This window comes from Eumetopias jubatus, unplaced genomic scaffold, assembly GCF_037043125.1.
Source record: "Eumetopias jubatus isolate StellerSeaLion01/CBP00866 unplaced genomic scaffold, mEumJub1_p1.0 scaffold_14, whole genome shotgun sequence".
NCBI lineage: Eukaryota > Metazoa > Chordata > Mammalia > Carnivora > Otariidae > Eumetopias > Eumetopias jubatus.
The window spans coordinates 95752559-95779920 of record NW_028274820.1 but is presented as its reverse complement, the minus strand read 5'-3'; the positions used below and the strand labels follow the sequence as shown (position 1 = coordinate 95779920).

The following is a 27362-nucleotide window of genomic DNA, read 5'->3' as shown; positions in this document are numbered from 1 at the left end:
TGCTCAGAGTGACTGAGAATTCTTTTAGGAATACCATCATTCACCCTGAGAAACATTATTGAAGTACATGCACAGTTACCTCAACTCAAAACAAAATTATATTCCTTTCTTTGTGCAGGGAGAGTCCCTGTTCCTTGGTAGGCAATCAGCTACAGCAGCCTTGTAGTCCAGAGGCTGTGCCTAGAGCTGCTGATTTCTCTTCTTTCAGTTCAGGGCTGTGTGCTTTCCCGTCGTGCATCAGTAAGTGTGAGAAGTAAACAAACCGTTGATAGGTAACCTTAGGAATATAACAGCAGAGAAGAGAAATGGCTGCCAATGATTGTACCTGGGACCATTGCTAATACAAGGCCGTAATAGCTTGACAATCTTGACTGTCAATGCTAAATTAGGAGTGGTTTTTGAATTCTTTGGGCATTCCAGTTGGTTAATCTTCCCCTTTACAAGAGGAAGGCTGACACGGTCAATATCTATTTCTGGAAGCTATAAGGCAAAAGGGGGGATTGGTGTGAAGTGAGTTCTTATGGGGAAGACTTCCCCCAGGTGAAGCTTGAAGACTTTGCACTTTTTCCTCCCACCAGGCGTTTGGTGCTTCTTGATCCTGTGGGGGTCCCAGAGACCCCAGCATCACTATGCTCTTCCTGGGAGGACCAGGCCTGCTGAGCTTCTCTCAGTTCCCTGACAATTAAAGGGGAAAAAATATATTACTTGATCCTAAATTAAAGATGATATTTATGATCTAAATTTTTCTTTTTATTTCAGTATTTATAGAAACAAGCCTGAGCTATATAGAAGCCATATATATATATATATATAGCTATATATAGAAAATTAACTCCTGTGATTTTCTTTAAAAATGGCTGGCACACATATGCCATAACACATGGCAGATTAGGTTTCCTAAATCCTACTGATTGGGGCACAAATGATGTTTAAAATTTTTTTAAATAAAAACCAGATAAAGACACCACTAAAAAAGGACTACAGGCCAATATCTCTGATGAACATAGATGCACAAATTCTCAAAATATTAGCAAACTGAATTCAACAATACATTTAAAAATCATTCACCACAATCATTCCCACAAGTGGGATTTATTGCTGGGTTGCGAGGGTGGTTCAGTATTCATAAATCAATCAATGTGATATATCACGTCAATAAGAGAAAGGATAAAAACCATATGATCATTTTAATAGATACAGAAAAAGCTTTTGACAAAGTACATCATCCATTCATGATAAAAAAAAAAAAAAACCCTCCACAAAGTAAGTTTAGAGGAAACATACCTCATCATAATAAAGGCCATCTATGAAAACCCACAGCTAACATTATCCTTAATGGGGAAAAATAGAGCTTTTCCCCTAAGATCAGGAACAAAATAAGAATGTCCACTCTCACCATTTTCACTTAACATAGTAGTGGAAGTCCTAGCCACAGCAAGCAGACAACAAAAAGAAATAAAAGGAATCCAGATCAGTAAGGAAGAAGTAAAACTTTCACTATTTGCAAATGACATGAAACTATATTTAGAAAACCCTACACACTCCACCAAAAAGCTGCTAAAACTGATAAACGAATTCATTAAAGTTGCAGGATACGAAATCAATCTGCAGAAATCTGTTGCATTTCTATATACTAATAACGAAGCAGCAGAAAGAGAAATCAAGGAATCGATCCCATTTACAGTTGCACCAAAAACTATAAGATACCTGGGAATAAACCTAACCAAAGAGGTGAAAGACCTGTACTCTGAAAACTGTAAAACACTGATGAAAGAAATTGAAAACGACACAAAGAAATGGAAAGGCATTCCACACTCGTAGATTGGAATAACAAATATTTAACAATATTTGTTAAAATGTCTGTACTACCCAAAGCAATCTACATTTAATGGAATCCCTATCAAAATACCAACAGCATTTTTCACAGAACTAGAAGAATCCTAAGATTTGTATGGAACCACAAAAGACCCCAAATAGCCAAAGCAATCTTGAAAAAGAAAAGCAAAGCTGGAGCCATCACAAGTCAAGACTTTGAGTTATGTTACAAAGCTTTAGTAATTAAAACAGTATGGTACTAGCACAAAAATAGACACATAGATCAATGGAACAGAATAGAAAATCCAGATATAAACCTACAATTATGTGGTGAGTTAATCTTCAACAAAGCAGGAAAGAATATCCAATGGGGAAAAGACAGTCTCTTCAACAAACAGTGTTGGGAAAACTGGACAGAACATACAAAAGAATGAAACTGGACCACTTTCTTACACCATACACTAAAATAAACTCAAAATGGAATAAAGACCTAAGTGTGAGACCTGAAACCATAAAAATCCTATTAGAGAACACAGGTAGTAACTTCTTTGACATTGGCCATAGCAATTTCTTACTAGATCTGTCTCCTGGGGCAAGGGAAACAAAAGCAAAAATGAACCATTGGAACTTCATCAAGATGAAAAGCCTATGCATAGTGAAGGAAACCATCAATGAAATTAAAAGGCAACCTATGGAATGGGAGAACATATTGGACAAATGACATATCTGATAAAGGGTTAGTTTCCAAAATATATAAAGAACTAATACATCTCAACACCCAAAAAATAAATAATCCAATTAAAAATGGGCAGAAGATATGAATAAACATTTCTCTAAAGATGACATCCAGATGGCCAACAGACACATGAAAACTTGGTCATCATCACTTATCAGGAAAATGAAAACTACAGTGAGATACCATCTCACACCTGACAGAATGGCAAAAATCAACAACACAAGAAACAACAGGTGTTGTGGCGAAGATGTGGAGAAAAAGGAACCCTCTTTCCCTGTTGGTGAGAACGCAAACTGGTACAGCCACTGTGGGAAACCGTATGGAGGTTACTCAAAAAGTTAAAAATAGAACTACATTATAATCCAGCAATTGTACTACTGGGTATTTACACAAAGAATACAAGAACACTAATTCAAAGGGATACATGCTCCCCAATGTTTATAGCAGCATTATCTGCAATAGCCAAATTATGGAAGCAGCCCAAGTGTCCGTCAATACATGAATGGGTAAAGAAGATGTGGTATATATATTTGATGGAATATTATTCAGCCATAAAAAAGAATGAAGTCTTGCCATTTGCAAGGATATGGATGGAACTAGAGAGTATAGTCAGAGAAAGACAAATACTATATGATTTCACTCATACGTGGAATTTAAGAAACAAAACAAGCAAAGGGAAAAAATACAAAGACAAATCAAGAAACAGACTCTTTTAACTATAAAGAACAACTTCATGGTTACCAGAAGAGAGGTAGGTAGAGGGATGGGTTAAATAAGTAGCTTGTTCTTGGCGTTGTGAGTTCAAGCTCCACATTGGGCCTAGGGCTTACTTTAAAAAGCAGGAAACAAAACAAAAAACTACCTTTCCAGTGTGGCTGTCTTGAACTTTTCCAAGTTAAGCTGCTGCTGGAGCTCTTCTGCTTTCCCAAGGGAGGGCCGGAGAACTCGACTTCTGGCCAGAGCTGCTGCAGAAGCTCTCTCCCTTGGGTCAGGGTGGATCATGTTCTGTTGATGTTGGACCAAAACAAAAGATGCAGAAACTTAACTGCTGGGAAAATCTCCCCACCCAAGCCAACTCCAACCCAGCTACTGCTGGTGAGTTTTGTGAAACTCTGCTTTTAACTTTGTAGGGGAAGAAATAAATGAACACTTAGCTCCACCAGGGACGGGAGCATCATCCCTACACAGTGGCATCCATCATCCGTACCTTTGACTTGTCTTTATCATATTTTAGAGCTAGTTGCGTGATTAACCAGTTTAATGCCTTAATTTTATTTTAATTTTTTTAATGCCTTAATTTTAAGTGGGAAGAAACTGAGGTCCTGAAATCAAAAGTGACTTGTCCAACTTATCAACAGGACCAAGACTAAAACCCAAGTCACCCAAGTCCCAGTTCCATTTGCTTTCCACTACCACATGCTCCTTCTCACTTAAAACTAAGGATACCCCACCATGACAGTATTCCTACAGCACTCATCTTCAGGTAGAAAGTGCCTTAACCTAAAAAAACTTAAATACAGTAGAAAATGGCTAATTATTTACAGCAATTAGCAATGTTGTATAATGGAGAAAACACTGGACCTTCCATTTGGAGACCCATGCTCAGAGCCAGTTCCACCATTCACTAAGTGGCTTGAGAAAGTGACTTAACTATGCCGAAACTCACTTTCCCTTTCCTGATACTTGGGATAACAAGATTCACCTTGTGGAGCATTGCAAGAATTAAATAAATTGACATATATGTATAGTTATACATAGTGCCCTGGGCCAGCACTGAAGTACTCAGTATGTATCAACTAAATCTAAGAGTAATTGACACATAGAAATAAGTGATTAGGTTATGCACGAAAGTTCACTGTGAGCAAGGGTTTACCTTGTTCTTTCAGGAAAGCGGAAGCACAGAAAGACAAGTTTATAACAAAATTTGAAGTTTTCAGGTAAACTATGAAATTCAAATTTAATCCCCAAGAGTAAATGTTTCTAAGGCTATTGTAGGGATCCTAACCAATCCTGTTCCTAAAACCATGAAATCTTACGTAGACGTTTTGTATTCTTAGTATCTAATTCTAGGCTTCTCAACAGTGTCATATTCTTGTACCTCGATTTCAACAGAAAGCTTCCTTTCCTTGTCCCTACACATACTCAGATATCACAGAGTACAAGTAACGCATAGATTCCCGAACTAACATTATGCCTTTTTCCAATAGTGCAGATGATTGGTGGTATTGCCAGTTATTCATCAGTAAAGTAGTTTATACTTTCTTCTATACACTTAAAATTCAAATTTTTTTTTTTGTAATATCACTGTTACCAATGACAATAGTTAAAACCCTGACCCAAGAGCAAAAGATCAGGTTTGATTTCAGAGTTAATCAGTTATCAAAGGTGAGAATACAAGTCCAGGAACTGCTCTGGGCCTCGGTTTCCTGAACTGCCCACCTTAACAGGGTTGTTGGGAAGGGCAGAGAAAAACATGTAACAGGATTTTAAACTAGAACATGAAAGGTTCTATAATATCCTTTAAGTTTCCTTGAGAAGCTTTCAATCAGTCCTGTGGCTTTTCTGGGCTTCAGGGTCATGATTCTTTTTTCCTCTGTCAGTGGCACCACCAACACCTCCTTTTCCCTTTCCCTACCTCCTTGCCATTGTATTTTTTTTAAAAAAATAGACATTTCTATCTTCTCTTCACCTCCTAAGAGATACCACCTTGAGTAGATTGTAAAATTCTTCTGAGAGTTTCTGAGGAATGTCTGGAAGGTTCCCCTCACGAATATGATGCCATGCGGTGCCATTGGTGGGTAATGACTCTGCTCCTGCAGCCACTGCAATTGTTAATCCCAAGGCAAATATGTCTGCTTTGGGAAGGTGCTGATAATCCTTCAAAACAGACGATAGGAAGGCCAGTTAGGTTGCCTAGTGAAGTGAGTATAAAGACAACTGGTAAAAGAGGTTCATTTGAGCGCACATGAGCTTAGACAGACACAATGGGCAAGGTCACATCTGCCGTGGCTAGTAGTTTACTTCTAGAGAAGATGGACGATACAGCACAAATCCACCTGATTCACATTGCTGTGCCCTGAAGCATTTAAGGTAGAATCTTAGGGCCATTTTGTTCTGTCAGGCTCAAAGAGTTCAAGCATAGACTGGCACGTCCCAGATATTATCATCCTGGAGGGAACTAAATCCTTCCTAGCCCTGACTCCACAGACATCCTATTAGGTAGACAATAACTAACGGTCATTTCATCAGAGCTGGTGGTGCTATCAAAAGGATGATAGCATAAGGATGGGCTGAACCAATAAAGGCTTCCTTTCTGCTAGAGAATCCATGATTTTAGGATTCTAAGAAATACTAGCAACAGTAAAGGACCTTTATAAAAAACAGTAAAAATATTAATCCATGATCAAGCCAGCTTTTCTTATGCCTTTTTTGGGGGGTGGGGGCGGGGGGAGTTTCTCTCTTACCTTTGGTCTCAATTCTGAATAGGAAAAGGGATAATATCAATTTAAATTGTAAATATAGACTTTTCAGGGCACCTGGGTAGCTAGTTAAGCATCCGACTCTTGATTTGAGCTCAGGTCATAATCTCAGGGTCATGAGATCAAGCCCTGCACTGCATTGGGCTCTGCACTCAGCACAGTGCCTGCTTGAGATTCTCTCCCTCGCCCTCTGCCTTTCCCCTTGCTTCTGCACTAGCACTCTCTCTCTAAAGTCTTTTTTAGGGGTGCCTGGGGGGCTCAGTCATTGAGCGTCCGCCTTCAGCTCGGGTCACGATCCCAGAGTCCTGGGATCAAGCCCCATATTGGGCTCCCTGCTCCGCGGGAAGCCTGCTTCTCTCCCTCTCCCACTCCCCCTGCTTGTGTTCCCTCTCTCACTGTGTCTCTCTCTGTCAAATAAATAAAATCTTAAAAAATATATATAAAGTCTTTTTTTTAAATGGTAAAAATATACCTTTCAGCTTTTGCACTGTGAAGCTTCACTTGAGAGTTAAAAAGTTCAATGAATTATAAAATACCCTCTGTTTCCCTAATCTTTACCTCTTGTAAAATCTCATTAGCCAGGAAGCGACTATCTCCCTCCTCCACTTTCGGTTTGCTTATTGAGGTCACATGACCCAAGTCACCTAAAAAAATAAAGAAAAAATAGAGCCCTTTAAAAGCGTGTCTTTAAAACTGGAACAAATGGAATCATCACTATAAATTTTATAATATACAGGTCAGGGCTTAAGGCAAACTCACCAATTTTATACATCACATTGGCAGAGAGAAACCAATCAGCTTCATTTTCAATCTCTTCTGGGACTATAGGAGAGTCACTTTGCATCTTATGACAAATGAAGATGTTACCTAAAAAAAAAAAAAAAAAAAAACAAATTGACAAAGTAATGATTCCTTAGCTTTTTCACTCAAAGATTCTTTTCTGTGTCTGACATTTTAGCCACCCTCCTCTTCTGTGTAACAAGACTACCATGGTTTCTTTCCTTTTGTGGAATCTCTCACACTACTTCTGAACAGCTCAGTGATTGAGAATATCTATAAGTGAAACTGATCTCAGATACACCTCATCGTCTGAAGAGGCTAGTAGCCTCAAAACAAAGAAATAGCCTGAAAAAATGGTATCAATGTTTCTTTGAGTTTCATGTTATTGAGTGCCAAAACCAGTTCTATTCACTTTGGCCAGTGCTGAATTAGAAAGAGTAATATATAGCACTAGTCGTCAATACGTTTAGGATGTAGCCAAAACGCTGTCACTTAGCTATGCAGTAAGTTAGAGACCTAATTTCATACTTTGGCTTCGCCATCTGGGAAAGAGCCTTCTCTCTCTCTGTCCTCTAGGCCCAGGAGGGAAAATAGATAAAGCTGTTTAAATTTTTTAGGGAAATAAAGCGATTTTGCCAGCAACCAGCATCTTCGATGCTTAGTAGACACACAGGCACCAACTCGGTGGAGAATCTGGCCCAGGAGCAGAGGGGAGCCACACTGACTAGGTTTGATGTCCAGGTGCACCATGCCAGAGTTGTGGATGTACTTAAGCCCAAGGGAAATCTGCAGAAGGATGTCCTTGAGTTTTGGCTCTTGGAAATGATTGCCAGACTTCGTGTTTTCAGATAAAGCAGTCTGCAAGCTCCCACCTAGGAAGGAACAACAGAGAGCAACCTCACAGAATAGAGAAAAGGCATGAATCGTAATATATAAAAGCGTAGTAAACATTCAATAAAGTTCTTGTGAATGAGTTCAGTCCAACAAGTTTAGATTATTCAGTTTCAGTGTAAAACACAATATCTGCCCCTGTCTATACCACAGATGTGTTGGAAAAGAGTTATAGGAGTTTTAAAGAAGAAAATAAAATGCCACACCCCAGGTATCCAATGTGTGGTTGTATTGCCTTGAGTATGCCCAACTAACATTTTAAAAGGGCTAGGTATCTAATTATTAACCAGAAGCCCAATCAGGCCTAGACAAATAGCTGCTATTGGCATTGATGATTAAGTCACTGTCAAGCTAGTAATTACAGGCTACTAGTAACTTTAGTGTAATTGATTCTAAGTTTAATTCCATTAAAAATATATCACAAAATAAGATTATTTAATGATTGCTGACCCAAGGAAAATATAAAACTTCAATATACACCTAAATCCTATTTGAGCCACAGTATTTGCATATCAACTATAGAAAGACTCTTGATTTATCATTGTTATCAGTAAAAAATAAGGCCTGGGAAGCCTCGCCGCCATCATGAACGACACAGTAACTATCCGGACCAGGAAGTTCCTGACTAACCGACTACTTCAGCGGAAACAGATGGTCATTGATGTTCTTCACCCTGGAAAGGCAACGGTACCTAAGACAGAAATTCGGGAAAAACTAGCCAAAATGTACAAGACCACACCAGATGTCATATTTGTGTTTGGATTCAGAACCCATTTTGGTGGTGGCAAGACAACCGGCTTTGGCATGATTTATGATTCTTTGGATTATGCAAAGAAAAAGGAACCCAAACACAGACTTGCAAGATATGGCCTGTATGAGAAGAAAAAGACATCAAGAAAACAGCGAAAGGAACGTAAGAACAGAATGAAGAAAGTCAGGGGGACTGCAAAAGCCAACGTTGGTGCTGGCAAAAAGAAGTGAGCTGGAGATTGGACAACAGAAGGAGTAAAGATGCTGCAGTGGCTTTATCTGTGGTGGTTGTGCAGACTTTTCATGAGAGGATCAATAAACTAAGAATGTTAAAAATAAATAAATAAATAAATAAATAATAAGGCCTGGACTCATCTGACTACCTGATCTTGCTTGCCCCTGTCCTAAGGTATTAGAACGCTTCTGAACCTTTATTCCCTTAACTTGCGTTCACTGGCAGCCTCTTCAGTCAAATTCTAGTCCTGGGTCTCTCTGGTCATTAGGGCTCTAGCCTTGAAGTATCTGTCCAGAACAATCTAGGATCTGAGATGGTAATGGTATTTTTTAAGAAATCCATACTTTACCATATCCCATGTAAAATTCAATATAAAGATTGACCTGTTGTGTTAAAATAAATTCAGAAAAGAGAAGAATTTCAGCCATTTTCAGAAACACAGAGGCCTAAAGTGAAGAGTGTGTCTGGTTTTTTTTTTTTCCCCACTCAGAACTCTTCTCAGAATTTATGTGCCAGAGAAGACATTAGATAGAAAGGAAGAGGGTGCTGAAACAAAGTCACCTGGAGTCTAAGTTTCCAGACGAAGCCGTGAGGTGTGGCAAGGAGAAGGTGGCCTGCAGCTAAGGCTCCCGTGTCCCCTGGAACTCATCTCCCACTAGGCTCGGTGCTCCTTCAAGACACGGCCCCACCTTATGCAGTTCCACTTTCTCAAGGTCTTGCATCTCATCTATGTGTTCTGAACTGAATGTCTATCCTGGCAACAGAAGGAAAGGAGAGACTGAGACAGGGACCCCTTAGAAGGTGTGGAAGGAGAGAAGCCCCCTGCGGGTCCGTGGGAACCCTTTAAGATGGTCTTTCAGATTATAAGCTGAGGTATACTGTCAGTTCCCTGAAGAACTACAGGTATTTATTAAGGGTAACTAGACCAGTGAGAGCAGCACTTTTAATTACTTAGAAGCTCTGTAGATAATATTAAAGTTAGCCAAGTAATAATTAACAGTAAAAGTTACTGAAAAGCTTTTATGCAAAGGTGTTAGAAGGTGTTTATTTTGCCAAAGCTAAAGCTGATTGTCTCTCTCTTATCAGAGAGCATTATTAACTGTTCTTTGCTAAATAGTATTAAGAAAGTAGGTGTTCATAGAGCAATACTGAATGAACTATAAACTTCATCCCTGCTAATCTCAGCTACCCTGGAGCCTTAACTCCATACCCCAATGTACCACCTGGAGATGGTACCAGAATTGCCAGCATTGTGCCCTAGGAGGAAACAACCAGCTCCTGGACAGCTCTTCTCAAACCATCTTTATGAGATGGCCGGCTGGATTCTTTCTTTAGATAAAAGTGCTTTCCCTACTTGGCAGGGGGGAAAAAAGAAGAAACTTAAGGAAGACATATCTATGTTTTTCCATCTGCTTTTGAGGCCTGACAGACTAAAATAAATAGCAAATGCCTTCCAACAATGAAATGTAAACAGCAGAACAACAATTCAACAGGATATTTTGTTCATACACTTGTATTCTCAAAATCTTGATTTTATGTTGCTCGCTACAACACAAGCATATTTTTCTGCTGGTAAAGTTATTCCTCGTTTGGTGGGAAAACAAAACCAGTATTCATGGTGTTCCACAGAGAAGGCAGGCTTCTGGATGTCACATCACTGGAACAAATCCAAGAACCACCATCCGAGGGGAGCAGGCTCTATAAAACTTCAGTGACAGAAGTCATCACAAGAAAATACTGCCATTAGGGACAGATTAATCATCCCATCCTGAGTTGTTTGGAATCCTGGTGACTGCACAATTGATCTACTTGCTGGATGACCTTCAGATTTCAGAGGCTGACCCCAAGGTGATGTGTAAGAGATCTTGGCAAGGGTGAGGGCGGAGGAAGGAACATTTGATTGGTTCAGGGCTTACAAGGCACAGTCGGGAAAATCAGATAACTGCCTGTCTCTACCAATTATGATGTACATTATCTAAGTCATCTAATTTATAATCTGAGCAAAACTATAACTATACATGGTCTAGCCTGACTGCTGGGACAGGCTGGGGGTACAGGGATAAAGGTGGCAAGCATGACGATGAAGAGATGAGAAAGAGGGAGAGGTAGAGAATGGAGGGGGGAAGGATTAGAAGGAATCAGGCACTGGCTACTCTGCCACCTTACAAGTACTTGGACTTAGTCTCCTTTATTTAGAGCCACAGGGCAAAGTCTCAACATGGATTATCCATAACTACAAATAAGACAAGTATAAGGGCATAATTTATTTTCAATGATCAGTTCACATTTGAAAGCAATGTATACGAATTACATTTTGATAAATCAGAATTACATTTTAATGGGCAAGTATGCAGTGAAGTTAGTGGACCACCATGGTAAACAGACAATGATTCCTCATGATATACTCCGAAATCGACTGCCTGGAAACATCCAAAAGCCCTCCATAGCCTTCCCACACTTTACCTTTCTGGTCTTACTTAGGGATCAGCTCAGTCCTGTCAGTCTCCTTACTGTCTGCTTGGTCAGACCCATCCCCAATACCATGCCCTCTGTCTGCATACTGTTCCTCTAATGGAAGTCTTCCCTCTACTTGCTTAAACTCTGGTAATCTTTCTGCAAGCCCCCTTTCAAGTCTTACCTCCTTTATGAGATTTTCTTGGGTTGCTCTAATAACTATTATTGAGTTCTTACTATGTATCAGGTATTGACACTGTGCTGGCCTTTGATTGTTGCTATTTCTCAAACTACTCCCTTAAGTAAATACTACGATCTCTTTACTCAGTGGGATTGACATCCCAGAGATCATACAACTAGTGTGCCGCACCCAGGTCTGCCTGACTTTAAAGCCCGGGCCCATTCTACCACACTGTGCTGCCCCTCGCTCACATCCATCTTCTCTGAATGCTTTTTAACCGTAGTTGTACCACCTGGCTTTGCAGCAAATTGTCTCGAGTATTCGTTGTAACAGAGCAAGTGGAGTAAAGCTCCTTGAAGGACTTACCTTAGCTCACTCTATGGTGTATCTCACCTTAGAACTTATTATAATATCATACCTGTAGAAGGTATTCAAATGTTGGACAGAATTAGAAGATGATTTGTAATAGGAACAATCACTCCTTCTTATTCTTTTTAAAATTTGAAATCTTTACAGTGCCCCAAATCAGATTAAATTAATTCTGTTTTGTATGACTTTCTTGGCTAATTTTGTTGATATTATCTTTGTTAATAGTTAAAAGTCATGAAAATAAAACCAGTTTGGGGGGTGGGGAGGGAGAAGAGTAGGGAATCTCAGGTTATAAGAAGGAATTAGGAAGAGAAGATTAAGAAAAGTCTCAACTTCTCAATCACAAGGAAAGGGTCCATTTTTTTTTTTTTTATCCTAAAGAGACTATTAGAAAAAGGGATTTAGGTGAACTTGCTACAGAAAAGAAACCAACAAAGTTCCTAGTTAATACTACAAGGAAATCAGGCCCTAACGAAACTCCAAATCATTATTTTGCAGCATGTGTGTAATATTTTCTATGTTTCTAGCATTTCATAATATTATCTACTTAACCTACTTGTATATATAATGATGAAGCTTTACCACTGACCGCTCTCCTCAAAAGTCAGGCTGCACATACATACTCAGAACTACCTAGTGGTTACTAAAATTACTCAAAAGACTGTACTATCAGAGAAACTTGAGGGTGGGTGTACATGTTGTTTGGGCGGGGGGAGCAGGTTTGGGAGGGATGCCATTTCCACTATTACCATGGCCAGAATATGGATTGCTGCTCCTAAAATGCCAGCAAGCTTCTATTTAATTTGGTAGCACTTTCCTATTTTACCAGTGAACATTTTGATGAAACATATTTGAGAATAATCACGTGTAACTGTACTGTTATGTCAACCCCTCAATCACAGATTAAAATATGTTAAACTAAAAGACTACTTTCTTGGGGCGCCTGGGTGGCTCAGTCATTAAGTGTCTGCCTTCGGCTCAGGTCATGATCCCAGGGTCCTGGGTTCGAACCCCACATCGGGCTCCCTGCTCTGTGGGAAGCCTGCTTCTCCCTCTCCTACTCCCCCTGCTTGTGTTCCCTCTCTCACTGTGTCTCTCTCTGTCAAATAAATAAATAAAATCTTAAAAAAAAAAGACTACTTTCTTTATTTAAGTAGCCCAGAAAAAAGTTCTGCCAGTTTCTTGTGTATGTATGGTTCTGAAGTCATTGCATCTCATTCCCAGCACCCACCCCACGCTCAAACTCTAGTGAGAACACTAAAGCTCAAAGGTAAGAAGCATCAAGATGCATGAACTATCCCCCAATTCAGGAATCCACTTGAAAATTAATCAAAAGTTGGCTGTGTAAGTTTAATCGCTCCCTCCCTGAAAATGGTAGGGACTATGGTTTGCATCTTTTAGAATACCTAGCAAATGTAAGAGGATTTACCATTCAAACCACTAGGGCAAAATTTTTCTAAGTATTGAGTAAAGTATGAAGGGATTGATAGCTTCTATATGTCAGCCACACATCAGCTCTGAAAGAAATATGACATAGCAAAAATGGAAGTTCCTTTTCAACATAACTCCATGTCCTCAGCTCTCTGCTTCCAAGCAAAACCATAGTACAGACTTTTTAGGTATAACTGCTATGCCTGGCATAAAATACAAGGAGGAGACAAAGATTTTTTTTTCCTGGAGACTTAAACGTTCATCTCCCTCTCCATAGATACTAGTCCACATACTTACCATTGCAGTATTCATTCTGAATGATCATGTGGTCATCTTCTGCCCATGCAGAGTAGTAACGTACCACATGCGGGTGATGCCCAAGCACTGCATGAGCATAAACTTCATGCAAAGCCAAATTCCTAAAAGATGGAAAAGCATCAAGAAAAATTAGTCAAGGGGAACCTGGGTGGCTCAGTTGGTTAAGCGACTGCTTTCGGCTCAGGTCATGATCCTGGAGTCCCGGGATCGGGTCCCGCATCGGGCTCCCTGCTCAGCAGGGAGTCTGCTTCTCCCTCTGACCCTCTTCCCTCTCGTGCTCTCTATCTCTCATTCTCTCTCTCTCTCTCAAATAAATAAATAAAATCTCTAAAAAAAAAAGAAAAAGAAAAATTAGTCAAGATAATATACATACAAATTTTTTTTAAAAGACAAGACTCTGGACTCCAGGAAACAAACTGAGAGTTACAGAAGGGAGGGGGGTGGGGGGATGGGGTAACCAGGTGATGGGTATTAAGGAGGGCACATGTTGTGATAAGCACTGGGTGTTATATCCAACTAATGAATCGTTGAACATTACATCAAAAATTTGTGATGTGCTATAAGTTGGCTAATTGAACATAATAATAAAGAATAAAATATAAGACAAGATATGAGTGAGGCATTATTAACAGTGGCAGAACATTTACTGAGTACTCGCTTGCTTACTATTTTATCTCATTTAATTTTCATAACTACTCAGTAAGATATAGTGGCAAGGATGAAGGCTTTAGAGAAGCTGGGACTGGCCCAACATCAAGCCGGTGATAGTAGACCTAAGACCAGAACCTTGATCATCCTAGTACCAAAATCCATGGTTGTTTTTTTCTTATCATGTTAATCACCATACCATCATCATTAGTTTTTGATGTAGTGTTCCATGATTCATTGTTTGCGTATAACACCCAGTGCTCCATGCAGTACGTGCCCTCTTTAATACCCATCACCAGGCTAACCCATCCCCCCACCCCCCCTCCCTGGAACCCTCAGTTTGTTTCTCAGAGTCCATAGTCTCTCATGGTTTATCTCCCCCTCCGATTTCCCTCCCTTCATTTTTCCCTTCCTACTATCTTCTTCTTTTTTAACATACAATGTATTACTTGTTTCAGAGGTACAAGTCTGTGATTCAACAGTCTTACACAATTCACGGTGCTTTTTTAATCGAACATGGCATATGTAAAGAGGAGTGTTAGGTTGTTACTATCTCAGTGGCAGACATGCTTTGAGTTTTAATTTCACTGTATTACAATTTAAAAAAAAAACTTTGATGCGCTTAATAAAGCCACTATGGACTTGATGGTTGGATTTTGTAATGGATCCTCTATCTTCTCTGTGAAGGCTAGACATCACTAGAGTCCGTATTACACTCAGCCAATATGATATAGTCACAGGGACAGTCTTGGGGAGAGATATTCATTATGGAACAGGAAATCCAACACACAAAAAAGTAAAATGTAGTACTCGATGAATTTCGGTATAAAAATGAAGAAGGTCCATAATTTCAGATTCAGCAAACTAAGTATTACATTCCCACAGTTCACAAAAAGCATTGGCTGAATCTAAAAATAATTGTTTTCTTTGTAAAAGGAAGAACTTCTGAACAATTAGTTCTGGGAGTGAAAGTTAAATTTTGTTGCTTTTTTTCTCACTTGTAGTCTTGGAAACATTGAACTCATTATTGAATTCATTATTAATACAAAATGGAGATAACCAGTGAGTTAACAGTAACTTCCTACTTGGCAATATTTCTAATGAGCTAACAGGCAGAAGATCATTCCATAAATCTATTCATTAAAGCAAAAGCAGTCAGACCAGTAGGAAAAGCCTCAAGAACCATGGGGAAAAAAAAAATGGAGGGGATAGCAATGGGTATGTTTTTTAATGACATCAGTACTATTATTTAAAATGTTTTGACGAGAAATAACCTTCCAAATCAAAGTTTGTACTTCTAGTACATTTCAAAGGCACTTACTCATTTGATAATCCTGCAAAAGGTTTCGTGGAACGTTTTATTGCATAAACACATCCATCCAGCCTCTTAATACACTTGTAGACTGTACCGAATTCCCCAACTCCAATTTTTTCTACCTCCAAGAATTCTTTTTCATAGCGGGAAGCCATGTTGGTTTCTCGTAGAACACATCTCTGAAATATTTTATTAAAATATTAAAATAATTCTTTCTAACATATTGTAAGCAATAAATTTAAGGCATATTCCAAAATTCTCAAAGTTTTCAAAAAGACTTTTGAGGCAAATCTTTTTGATTCTGTCTGTGTCAGCATTCATGGTAGCAAGAACCTCCCCAGTTGCTGACTACCTTCTTTGTACTCTTCATAACCGTCTATACAACTCTGTACTGGCATTTTTTCATATATTAAGGCTTTTTCTATGTTATTTCTTCTGTCTGGGATATCCTTCTTCTCAATATGTTTTTAGAGGGGATGCCCCTGCTCACAGCAACATTCACTGTCCTCGACTGAAGGAATGGCTGGGATCCAAGTAGAGCATGTTAAGAAAAAAAAAAAAAGACACCTCCTTTGGACTCTTGTCTACCTACCTCACACTCTGGCTGCTAATGTTTCCATCTCAAATTGTGTTCAATTTGCTTCCTCAAAAATCTTAGTGTGGAGAACAAAATTGTCAAATTGATTATTTCAGCTTATGTGCTCAGGTATAGCACATAACTATAGCACCTACTGGCTGACTTGCAACATCTCTCTTTCTCCAGCCAGTAGGTAACCCTAGGCAAAAATCGCTGAACTCCTCTATTAGTTTTCTCATCTAAAGTAAAGTGAGCACCTAGCAACTACTCCTCAGGGTTCTTCTAAATATTACATGAGAAAACGTGTGTGTGTAAAGAGGAGTGTGTGTGTGTGTGTGTGTGTGTGTGTGTGTGTGTGTAACTTAGCTGTGTGTGTGTGTGACTTAGCTCAAAGCCAAGCACACTAAATTCTCAGTAAATCGTAGCTAAGACAATAAAAATCTCCATGAATTTATATGAATCTCAATCCAAACTAATTTATCTCCATGAAGTCATCCTTTCTCAATATCCCTGTTAGCAAGAAGTTTTTCATCTAACTTGATTTTAAACAGTCTTGACTCTTACTAGCTCCTCATTTCAACATCTAATACCAACCAGTCTTCATTAGCAAGATCTAGAATTTTCATTGCCCTTAGCCAATCTCAAATTCTGTTTCCCCCATGTCTGGAGCTGCCATAGCTACCAGCCCCCTCTCTCCATCTCTTCTAATAGCGAAAATTATTTTTGCAAAATGATACCATAGAATCAGACACACTTAATTGTCTCCCACAGGGAATCCAAAGTTCTGGTCAGAGACCTCAAGGCCTTCTACCAGTTGCTCAGCCACTACCTTCCCATCCTCATCTCAGACACCAAATAAGCCAGCTTACCATCTACATCATTCCCCAGCCTCAAGCCTTTCCCCTCCACTTTTGTAAACTGAATATTAAGCATAAGTATGTTTTCATGGTATTATAAACTTCTTAATGGCAATTTAATATTCCACTGTAAATTATAATTATTTTGGCCGTTAATATTGGACATTTAGTACTTTTTTTTGCCATTACAAGTTAAGGCTGCAATAAACATCTCTGGTGATAATATTTACAGTATTATTTTATTAGGCTAGGTTATCAAATGAGGGATGCTACAACAAAGATCGTGAACATGATTTAGAAATAAATATAGTTAGGGGCGCCTGGGTGGCTCAGATGGTTAAGCGTCTGCCTTTGGCTCAGGTCTTGATCCCAGGGTCCTGGGATCCAACCCCATGTCGGGCTCCCTGCTCAGAAGGGAGCCTGCTTCTCCCTCTCCCTGCCTCTCCCCTGCTTGTGCTCTGTTTCTCTCTCAAATAAATCTTAAAAATAAATAAATAAATAAATAAATAAATAAATAAATAAATAAATAAATAAAAATCAATAGATAACTGATACCTTTAAGAGCTAAAATTTTACATTTAAACTTCCGGCTTTATGCCATATTTCTCTCTTCTGCTTCTCCATTTTTGGACCTTAAATATCTTGAATTTTCCCTTCACTTCTCTACCCCACAAATACAGAATTTTTCCATAAATCCAAGATAGAAACAGTAGCCATTAATTTAAAAACACTGCAAGTTAATGATGCAGCGATATATTGATCAGGCACTGTCTGATAAAGTAGTAACTAGCTAAGAATATAGACTTTGCTGAGAGTCCAGATCAACTGGTAAAGCACATGGTAAATCTACAAAGTGAGGTGGGGGGGTGGTATGGAGAGAGAGGGAGAAGGAGATAGAGAGAGAGATTGACAACAGGATGAAGTGCCCAAGTTATGACAGCTGAAACAAAGAAGTGTGCTCACCTTGGCAGGCAGCCCTTGTTCTACATGGCCTTCCCCAGGACCAGCTTCCTCACTTAGAAAAAAAAAAAAAGTGATATCAATGTATGATTGGCATGGGCTTGATACTATACTAGGTTCTGGGGTTGTGAGAGTAAATAGGACAATTCCTTCCCCACTTCCATTTATATTTGGGGACAAGGATAAATAGAAAATTTCAATGTAAGAAACAAGAATAAGAACAAGATATCAAGTGACACCATAGGCAGCACCCGAATCATGATTTCAAGAGTAAAAGTCTTTCCCGAGAAAGGATAGGCAAGCTAAATTTCAAGAACCGGTAGGAATCAGGTAAGGGGCAGGAGTGGGGTTCTAGGCAAACAGAGCAACACTGAACAGTGGAGGTGAGAGCACACAGGACACAGGAAACTGAGCACTCTCTTTCCTGCCTCACTGCAACCTTCCCCTCCAACACGCACCTCCCCTGCTTTGCCCTAGGTTCACAGGCAGACCATCAGTACAGCAGAATAAGCTCTAACACTGGCTAAGATATTTTCAGTTACTTTCCAATAAGCTCTGCCAAACATCCTCGTTGGCATGAGCAGTTGCATTCTGGATCTCTAAGCCAGATTTCAATCTCTAGAGCAGCCAGCTATAGATTTTTCTTCTGGAGAAGCACAGGATAGAAAGTGCAAATAGAGGAAGACTTTACACTGATGGAGACAAACTGATGCTGGACATTTGTGACTTAAATTTAATACAACATTCTAATACCTTATAAAATAACAACACCACAAAAAAATAACAGCACAATAAGTAAGGGAGAAAAATGCTCACTCAGAAGCACCAAGAGCTCTTACTGAAGTGTCATCACTTTCATTGCAGCAAACTCAAATTAACTGTCTCTTCTGGCTAGCTTCCGTGAGAGGTGAATCAATTCTGATGATTTGCAAAAAATCCTCAAGAGCTAAAACCAATAGAATTCTTGGTAATAAAAGTGCACCTATATACCTGGACTGAAGTTCTGTTTACTTAAGATCCAGGAGATAGTATTGAAAAAACCTATTCTGGCCACAAAGCTGGTTAATACAGAGTCATTGATTCCAAACGAAACAACTCAACCTAACACATTAAATGCTCTGCATACTTCAGATTGTTAGCTGTGCATTTATTTTGCTGAGTACATATGAGCACAAATGACTGGCCCGTTTTAAAGGCACTTCCTTTGTGTAAAAAAAAAAAAAGCATCAAAGAGACATAGTAAAGAAATGTCCCTAAGTAATATGCACAATCCTCATTTGGACAGTTTCTACCATTGAGGCCTTGTGGAGTTGTGCAGTTTGGCTTTCTATTCTTAGCACCTCCAAAAGCAACACTATCTTTTTCTCTTTAGCCAATCTGCCATCACCTGCAGAGAGGTTCAAATCTTTGCTCTAGAGCCCTCAGTCACACAAGCTAGACTGGAAACAGCAGTATACTCCTTGAAGTATGAGCTACACAAGCCCTAATGGCTAGCCTTCTGTTATCCAGAGGAGACCACGTGAATGCAGTTCCATAGCTCATTCAACTTGCTAATGGAAGTCAGATGTCTATTGCTTACTCTGCCCTATTCTTTCAGAGAGAGGACAGCATACGGTACACTTCAGAATAGGGAGACACTAGAATCTCCATGACAAAGCAAACCAACATTAACATTTAGGAAGGAGTGGATGTGTGAACAGGATTATCAGTTGCATTCAAGTAGAGTTCTTATTCCTAATCTTACTTTCACACTCTCCCTTCTACTTGACCATAGTAAGATCAGTTCTCAAAAGTTAGAGGCAAGAGTACACTTACAGATCTCCTCGGGTTTTCCTCTTGCCATTGGATTGAAGGAATTGTTTTCTATAGGACTCTGGGGTAAAGGGGTTAATGTTGACCAGAGCCGATGAGGTCATCTCATCCACAAAGGGAACAGGTGTGAACCTCAAATGTTTAGAGCCTCTGGAGGGGAGCTTCTCTGTTGAAGAAACCACCGACTGGCTTAGCAGACCCTGAATGAGGATGACAAAAAGGGAGAACAGAATGGTGTTAGTATAAAAAAAGAAGTAGTTCCATATCAGCTAGTTAATATTTGAACCAAAGAATGTTACTGCTGAAAAGGAATTAGAGGTTATCTCGTTGGGTGCAAACTAGTTGCATTATAACTGCTCCTCTTATGAAAAATACAGATTCCTAGTCTTCCTCTGGATATTCTGATTAGAGGATCAATACAGGAATCTGTACTTGTGTTAAGCTCCACCGCCTCCCCCTGGGCAATTCTGATGGCCAGCTATGAAAAACACCAACTCTACTACCACCTCTAGCTTTTGAAAAGACTATACTCCAGCTTAGACAAATGAAAGGGACTCTAGAAGACCTGGTCCTTATGTTCTCAGTGTATACTTTAACTTCCCCTCAAGTATTCATCCAGATGTTTGTTTGGTGCCTACTAAGTAGCAGATGCTGGGCTAGATACTAAGGTGTACAGAGGCGATTTCCAACTCTTAAGGGATGCACAGTCCATTAGTCAACAGCTCATCAATCTTTCAGAAATAATCACTTTGTGCAGGAAAGACTATCTAAACATTAAAAGAAGTATCCAGTTCCACTTAAAATACAGCACCAAAGGAGAAGAGTTCCATAAAGTGGGGTAAAGAATTTGAAAAATAATCCTGAGTCCTTAAGATTCAGGGCTTTGTAGTGGCTATAACCAGCACCCCAATAAATAGGAAATGTACAGGACTTACCACTCCAAGTGGGGTACAGTAAGAGAACATACACCTACAACCTAACCAGAACTAAACCAAACGACAGAGGGATAGGTAGAAGAAAAAGAATTCTGATGAGACAGCAGAATGCCATTATGACCTAAGTTGAGGGCCGGAGAGCTGTGTTACGGGTCTCCAAGTGTCCAGCAGTAGACACGGGGGCCATGATATAACTTCATAGTATAATCATTGTACTGTGAGGCTCTTTCTAAAAGAATGCCCCTATGGGATAGTATCTGCCCATGGCTTTTCAGTGTAGAAGCACAAGCTAGACTATAACACGATTCACTATATAGAAATGTAATTCAAGAATGTGAAGATACAAAGAATGAATATTGAAATTATAAATCCTAAATGATAAAAGCAGAAATGAAGGAAACTATGGAGTACACCCAGTAACCTAAACTTTTTTTAAGTGAAGAAGAAAGTCATTGCTGGAGCCAAGTTTTTACAAGGGTTTTACATGTCTTAGAGTTGACAGGATGAACAATCGTGGGGCTATTGTCAGACAAAGCCATCAGTGATAAACTCACAGTTTTCCTGTAAGTGTATTATAGGGCTGAGTATTTGCTCAAAGTACAACTATACTATATAATATTTCTCAGTTGTCTGTGTGACTCAGGAAGTGAACTTAGAATTACAATAAATCATTCCCTGAGAAACAGTTTTTTGTACTGCTGATTATATGGAAAGTAAAATGTGTCTATCACATATGAAACAGTGGGGCATCCACACCTGGAATGATATACTCTGGTTGCCACACTTCAAGGACGACATAAAGGACCTAGACATTTTTCAGATAAAAGGAAGGAAAAGTATTCACATCGAAGCAGACAAGATCAGAATTCCTAGTCTGAAACAGGAAGGCCGATAGATTTTGTGAGCTCCACTTATGATACAGGGAAGATATTAATTATATTTAATATGGATTGTATTGCCAGAATGGTAGAATTTTGAGTAATCCTTTTGCAAATCCAAAAGAACTTATTTTGGAACAAGGCTTATGAAAAGGGAGTTCTGTCTAAAAGTAAGGCAGATTAAAAATTTCTGGAAAGATGTCCAGGTTGAGAGTATAAATATGTTCCAGGGAGTGTAGCTAATTCCATAAGCAACAGCTCTGTTACAGATGATCGAGGGAAAGGAAAATTCAGGAATAGCTCTTTTGTGTCTGAAGATGGAAAGAGGAGAAGGCAACCTCCCACCGTCAGGACACAACATCACTGTGTCTCAGGACTTGTAGACTTTAAAGGCCCAGTTGGTACAATTAGTCCCCGGATGCTTGAATCCTTTTACAAAGTTCTTACCAAGTGATCATCAACTAGTGCTCAATGCATTTAGCTCAGGGACCCACTACCTCCTCGGGAAGCTCTTCTATTCTAGCTAGTTGTGCTAGGAAGTCTTTATAGTGACCTAAAGTCACTTCACAGGATTTCTAGTTCTCTCCCTTGGGTAAGGCTGAGCTAAGTCAATCCTCCATCCCTCTGCATCCTTGTGTTCAGCATAACATCACCACTGATCATTGCCCGCTCTCTCTCTTCTAATCCAAACTACATTCCTCATAAAACGTGTACTTTTTCAGTTGCATTTCCAGTTTCCCTCCCAAGCTCTGTTCTTTTCCTGCCCCTCCAATCTTGGCACTTCCAGGATTCCTAATTTGGACCACTTCTCTTCTTACTCTGGCACTCAGGCTGCTTGAGCTCATCCACACCCAAGGCTTCAACAACTTCCAAAATGCTAATGATATCCAAATATAGATCTCCAATTTAGTTTGTTTTCCTGCACTCCAGACCCATTTATCCAATGATTTACAGTACACCTCTGCTTTCTCCAAATCTGTAAATGCCTCTAGCATCACCTATCTTGATTCAAGTTACAATCTACTCAGTCAAGGCAGAAGCCTCGAAGGACCCTAGATCCCTCCTTTTCCCTCAATTCCTCCATCAAGTTGATGGGAGAACAAAAAGCAAGCTGAGCACAAAACATGAGCTGACACCCCGCCAAAGCCCCCTCCCCTTAAGATGGGATATATATATATATGAACATTCCTCAGGCACTAGTAACTGCCTAAGAACAAAGGCAGGGGAATAACAAATGGTCAATTGATAAAGATTGCAGTCATGTAGGACATGAAATTCCACTAGACTTTGTAACTGTCTTAATGATTTACAAGAAAAACACAATCTTAATAATAGACCTCCAGGAACCTATAGACTCAATTTCCTGGAGCCCTAACATCACTTTCACCACCATAGGATAGACAACCTTATATAATCAGTCACTCCTCACAATCACAATGGAGCTCTTTCTGCCCACGGGTCCCGTCCCCGTGCTAGAATAAAAATACCTTTGGGGGCACCTGGGTGGCTCAGTCGTTAAGCGCCTGCCTTCAGCTCAGGTCATGATCCCAGGGTCCTGGGATTGAGCCCCACATCGGGCTCCCTCCCTGCTCAATGGGGAGCCTGCTTCTCCCTCTCCCACTCCCCATGCTTGTGTTCCCTCTCTCACTCTCTCTCTCTCTGTCAAATAAATAAAATATTTAAAAGAATAGAATAAAAACACCTTTTTGCACTGCAAAACATCTCAAGAATTCTTTCTTGGGCGCCTGGGTGGCTCAGTCGGTTGAGCGACTGCCTTTGGCTCGGGTCATGATCCTGGAGTCCCGGAATCGAGTCCCGCATGGGGCTCCCTGCTCGGCAGGGAGTCTGCTTCTCCCTCTGACCCAACCCCCTCTCATGCTCTCTCTCTCTCAAATAAATAAATAAAATTTAAAAAAAAAAAAAAAAGAATTCTTTCTTGACCGTTGGGCTCGATGATCCTGCATCATATTTTGGTGGCCCATACAGGCATTCTGCATCTTACCTTCATCTGGACTTCGAGCCTCAGCACAAACTTGGTGAGTTACTCTCTCCTCTCTTTTTACTTTCATTTTAGAGGCTCTTCAAGGAGTATGGTCTTATTGGAATACTTTCATGTCAATAGCTCAGGCTGCAATACTCTAGCCCGTGGCTACTCTATGGGGACGAGAAAGCCTGCCTTTTGACCAGAAGCTCAATTCCTTTTGACTGGAAGCTCATTCCACTGGCCGGAATGGTTCTAAGGCCCAGAAACTCAGTGCCCTCTCGTAATTCCTATTCTTATACACAGTTGTCTTTCTTGGGCACGGACAGCCACCTAAGTCACTAGGACGGCTGCCAATCTTAAGAATCTCATGTAAGGTTTCTTCCTCATTGGTCTAATGCAATTGCATCCAAATCCCTGGCCTACCCACTTCTGGCCATGAGACCTCCTCTCAGAGCTGACTGAAACCAGTACCCAACTGAATTAAAACCCAACTGGGGACCATCTCCTAGAGAAGTCAGCTATAAAAGACTACATGTGTTGGAATGTCACTTCGATCAGGATGGATTTCTATCTTCAGTATTCTTCATCAATGTCCCCTACTGACTACTTAAATTACAATATTGTGTAATTTCCCCTTGTAAAACTTTGCTGGTGTTTTCCATGGGTTAAGAATGACAGGTTCTCCATGGCATTTTGGTCCATTCACTGGCACCCATTAGTCATCTAGAATGCAATGGGAAAGTTGAGGGACACCAGCATCCCTCCAAGGCAAGGCAGTGTGCATAGAACCTTCTTAGAAGTATGCCTCTGGTTACTTTGACACTAGGAACCTCTGACATATCCCGTGTAGATGCCACATGGGAGGCAGGGGGGATTTTTGGTAATAAACCTTCTCTGCTTTTCTAGGAGCATGGGATCTCTAATTCCCAAGTATTCTCCCTTGAGATGCCTTTTAACCTACTGGAATCAATTCAGATTGCAAGATCTAAGAAAGGAAAAAACTGGTCTTCTTCTGTAACATTGCATGGCCTCAGTACTCCTCGGCAAATGAGGGAAAATGGCCCATTAATGGACATTAAACTTTAATACGATCTATCCGATCTCTTCTGCAGGAAACAGGGCAAATGGACTGAGGTACCCTATGTCCAGGCCTTCATGGCCCTAAATCAGGATCCCGATCTAAGGGTCCTCTTGCAAAATGTGTCTAACCACCAACCAGGTTAATAAACCCCCTCTGGACATACTGGATGATGACTGTCTAAATAGACCCATTTCTCCTAACAAACCTGGGTTACTGTAGAAATCACTGGCAAATCCAAACAAAGAAGACACTGGCTCTGTTACTATCTCTCCTCCTTATAAACCACAAGACCCCTCTACTCCCAGCCCAGATGGACATACCAGGGGTGGAACTCCCTATCTTCTAGGACTTCTACCTAAATCTGGATTGCATCCTCTTAGGGAGGTTGCTAATGGAGAAATGGGCACAGTTAGTCATGTTCCATTCTCCATGGAAGACCTGGCTCAGATAAACAATTAGGACAATATTCTGAAAACTGTTCTCAATTTATTGAGGACTTTCAACAATTACCTATTATTTTTTATTTGACCTGGTGAGATATATACATCATATTAACTCGTTGTTGCACCCCTGAGGAAAAGAACCATATCTGGGCAGGGGCTCAAGAATTTGCTGATGACCATAAAAAGGAATGAGAGCTTGCCATTTGCAACAACGTGGATGGAACTGGAGGGTGTTATGCTGAGTGAAATAAGTCAATCAGAGAAAGACATGTATCATATGACCTCACTGATATGAGGAATTCTTAATCTCAGGAAACAAACTGAGGGTTGCTGGAGTGGTGGGAGGTGGGAGGGATGGGGTGGCTGGGTGATAGACATTGGGGAGGGTATGTGCTATGGTGAGCGCTGTGAATTGTGCAAGACTGTTGAATCTCAGATCTGTACTCCTGAAACAAATAATGAAACATATGTTAAGAAAAAAGAAAAAGAGGAAGACAGCAGGAGGGGAAGAATGAAGGGGAATAAGTCGGAGGGGGAGACGAACCATGAGAGACGATGGACTCTGAGAAACAAACTGAGGGTTCTAGAGGGGCGGGGGGGTGGGGGGATGGGTTAGCCTGGTGATGGGTATTAAAGAGGGCACGTTCTGCGTGGAGCACTGGGTGTTATGCCCAAACAATGAATCATGGAACACTACATCAAAAACTAATGATGTAACGTATGGTGATTAACATAACAATAAAAAATTTAAACGAAAAAAGAATTTGCTGATGAAGTAGCAGTCAGAGATAACCCCCTACCCATCGTTATCCAGTAGGGGGCACTGCTGTTCCCAATCCTGAACCTTACTGGCATTACCAAGATAGGGAAGGGAAAGACAGACCATATGATCACTAATAGAAGAAATGAAAAACCTGCATTTTAGCTCTCTTAATGAAAAAAGGATTCTCTTAAGGATTGATAAAACTCAGGAAGTTACCCAAGTTGCTGATGAAAATCCAGCTCTATTTCAGGGCTGTTTGATAGACACTATCCCTAAGTACACAAATCTGGACCCAACCTCCTCTGAAGGAACAACTATACTAAACATGCATTGTTTAGGTCAGTCAGCACCTGACATCCACTAAAAATTGGCTGAAATGGCTTTAGGCCCTCAAACCCCCACCCAGCGCCCACTAGAGGTAGCTACCGGGGTCTTTAATAATAGAAATATGGCCGTTAGGCAAGAAAAGGACTGGAGAGCTAAAATGCAGGTTTAAAAACAGGCTCAAATATTGGCCTGGCGCTATTGCAGATTCCCTACAACACCAGACTAACCAGGGGCCAAAGATAAAGCCGGTATCAGACAAAGGAGCAGGTGAGACCCCATGCTACAGGTGTGGCGAAGTCAGACAGTGGAGCAAGGAATGTCCAAACACAGGCTCTCCACCAGGGCCATGTCCTGTCTGTAAGAAAGAAGGACATTGGAAATCAGGATGACGGGGAGCCCCAGGTTAACCTGGATGTGGAAGGTAAGTTTATCAATTTCCTTATTGATACAGGAGTTTTACTCTTCTTACTCAGCCCTTCTTGTCTTTCTAAACATAGAATGGTTGGCACAGAAGAGGAAACTAAAACATGCCTCCAGACAATGCCTTTAGCCTGTACATACAAAAACCAGTTGGTTACTCATGTTTTCCTAGTCCTTTCATTTTGTCCCACTCCATTAGTTGGATGAGACTTAGTGTATAAACCAGGAAGCAGGTTTACTCTGACTAAAGAGGACAGCTTGGGCGCCTGGGTGGCTCAGTCGGTTAAGCGACTGCCTTCGGCTCAGGTCACGATCCTGGAGTCCCTGGGATCGAATCCCACGTCAGGCTCCCTGCTCGGCGGGGAGTCTGCTTCTCCCTCTGACCCTCTTCCCTCTCATGCTGTCTCTCATTCTCTCTCTCTCTCAAATAAATAAATAAATAAATAAATATTTTAAAAAATAAAAAAATAAAATAAATAAAAATAAAGGGGACAGCTTGTTCTCTTTAACACCCAGAGAACTTAAACCTTGCCTTGATATCTCTCCTAATATCTGGAAGGAAGTAAATCCACAGGTCTGCGATTGGCATGAGACTTAATATTTGTTTATTAATATCGTTAATTAAAGTGACCTTAAAGGACCCAACCACTATACCTCATAAAAAAAAAAAAAGAAAGAAAGAAAGAAAAACCAGTACCCCTTAAAACCTGAGGCAGAGGCTGGGTTACAACCACTTATTGATACATCTCTCAAACACGGTATTTTAAAACCTTGTCAATCTCCTTATAACACTCCAATTTTACCAGCAAAGAAACCAAATGGACACTATCAGGCAGTACAAGATTTAAGAGCTATAGGGCGCCTGGGTGGCTCAGTCGGTTAAGCAACTGCCTTCGGCTCAGGTCATGATCCCGGAGTTCCGG

At 40.3% G+C, this 27362-nt stretch overlaps 1 protein-coding gene and 1 pseudogene across 1 annotated transcript in view; one reads left to right on the top strand and one right to left on the bottom strand.

The window, feature by feature from the left end:
* Positions 1–518: 518 nt before the first annotated feature.
* WEE2 (WEE2 oocyte meiosis inhibiting kinase) overlaps positions 519–27362 on the bottom strand; it is a 33087-nt gene continuing 6243 nt past the window's right edge. Inside the window, exons 2-11 of the mRNA XM_028106183.1 lie at positions 19612–19808; positions 17800–17851; positions 15409–15581; positions 13419–13540; positions 7536–7682; positions 6790–6897; positions 6589–6674; positions 5258–5428; positions 3414–3556; positions 519–675 (exon numbers count right to left, since the gene is read on the bottom strand). Of these exons, the coding sequence (XP_027961984.1) occupies positions 519–675; positions 3414–3556; positions 5258–5428; positions 6589–6674; positions 6790–6897; positions 7536–7682; positions 13419–13540; positions 15409–15581; positions 17800–17851; positions 19612–19808 (1356 nt within the window). The remainder of the gene's footprint in view (positions 676–3413; positions 3557–5257; positions 5429–6588; positions 6675–6789; positions 6898–7535; positions 7683–13418; positions 13541–15408; positions 15582–17799; positions 17852–19611; positions 19809–27362) is intronic.
* On the top strand, positions 8276–8764 carry LOC148162548 (small ribosomal subunit protein eS24 pseudogene; annotated as a pseudogene).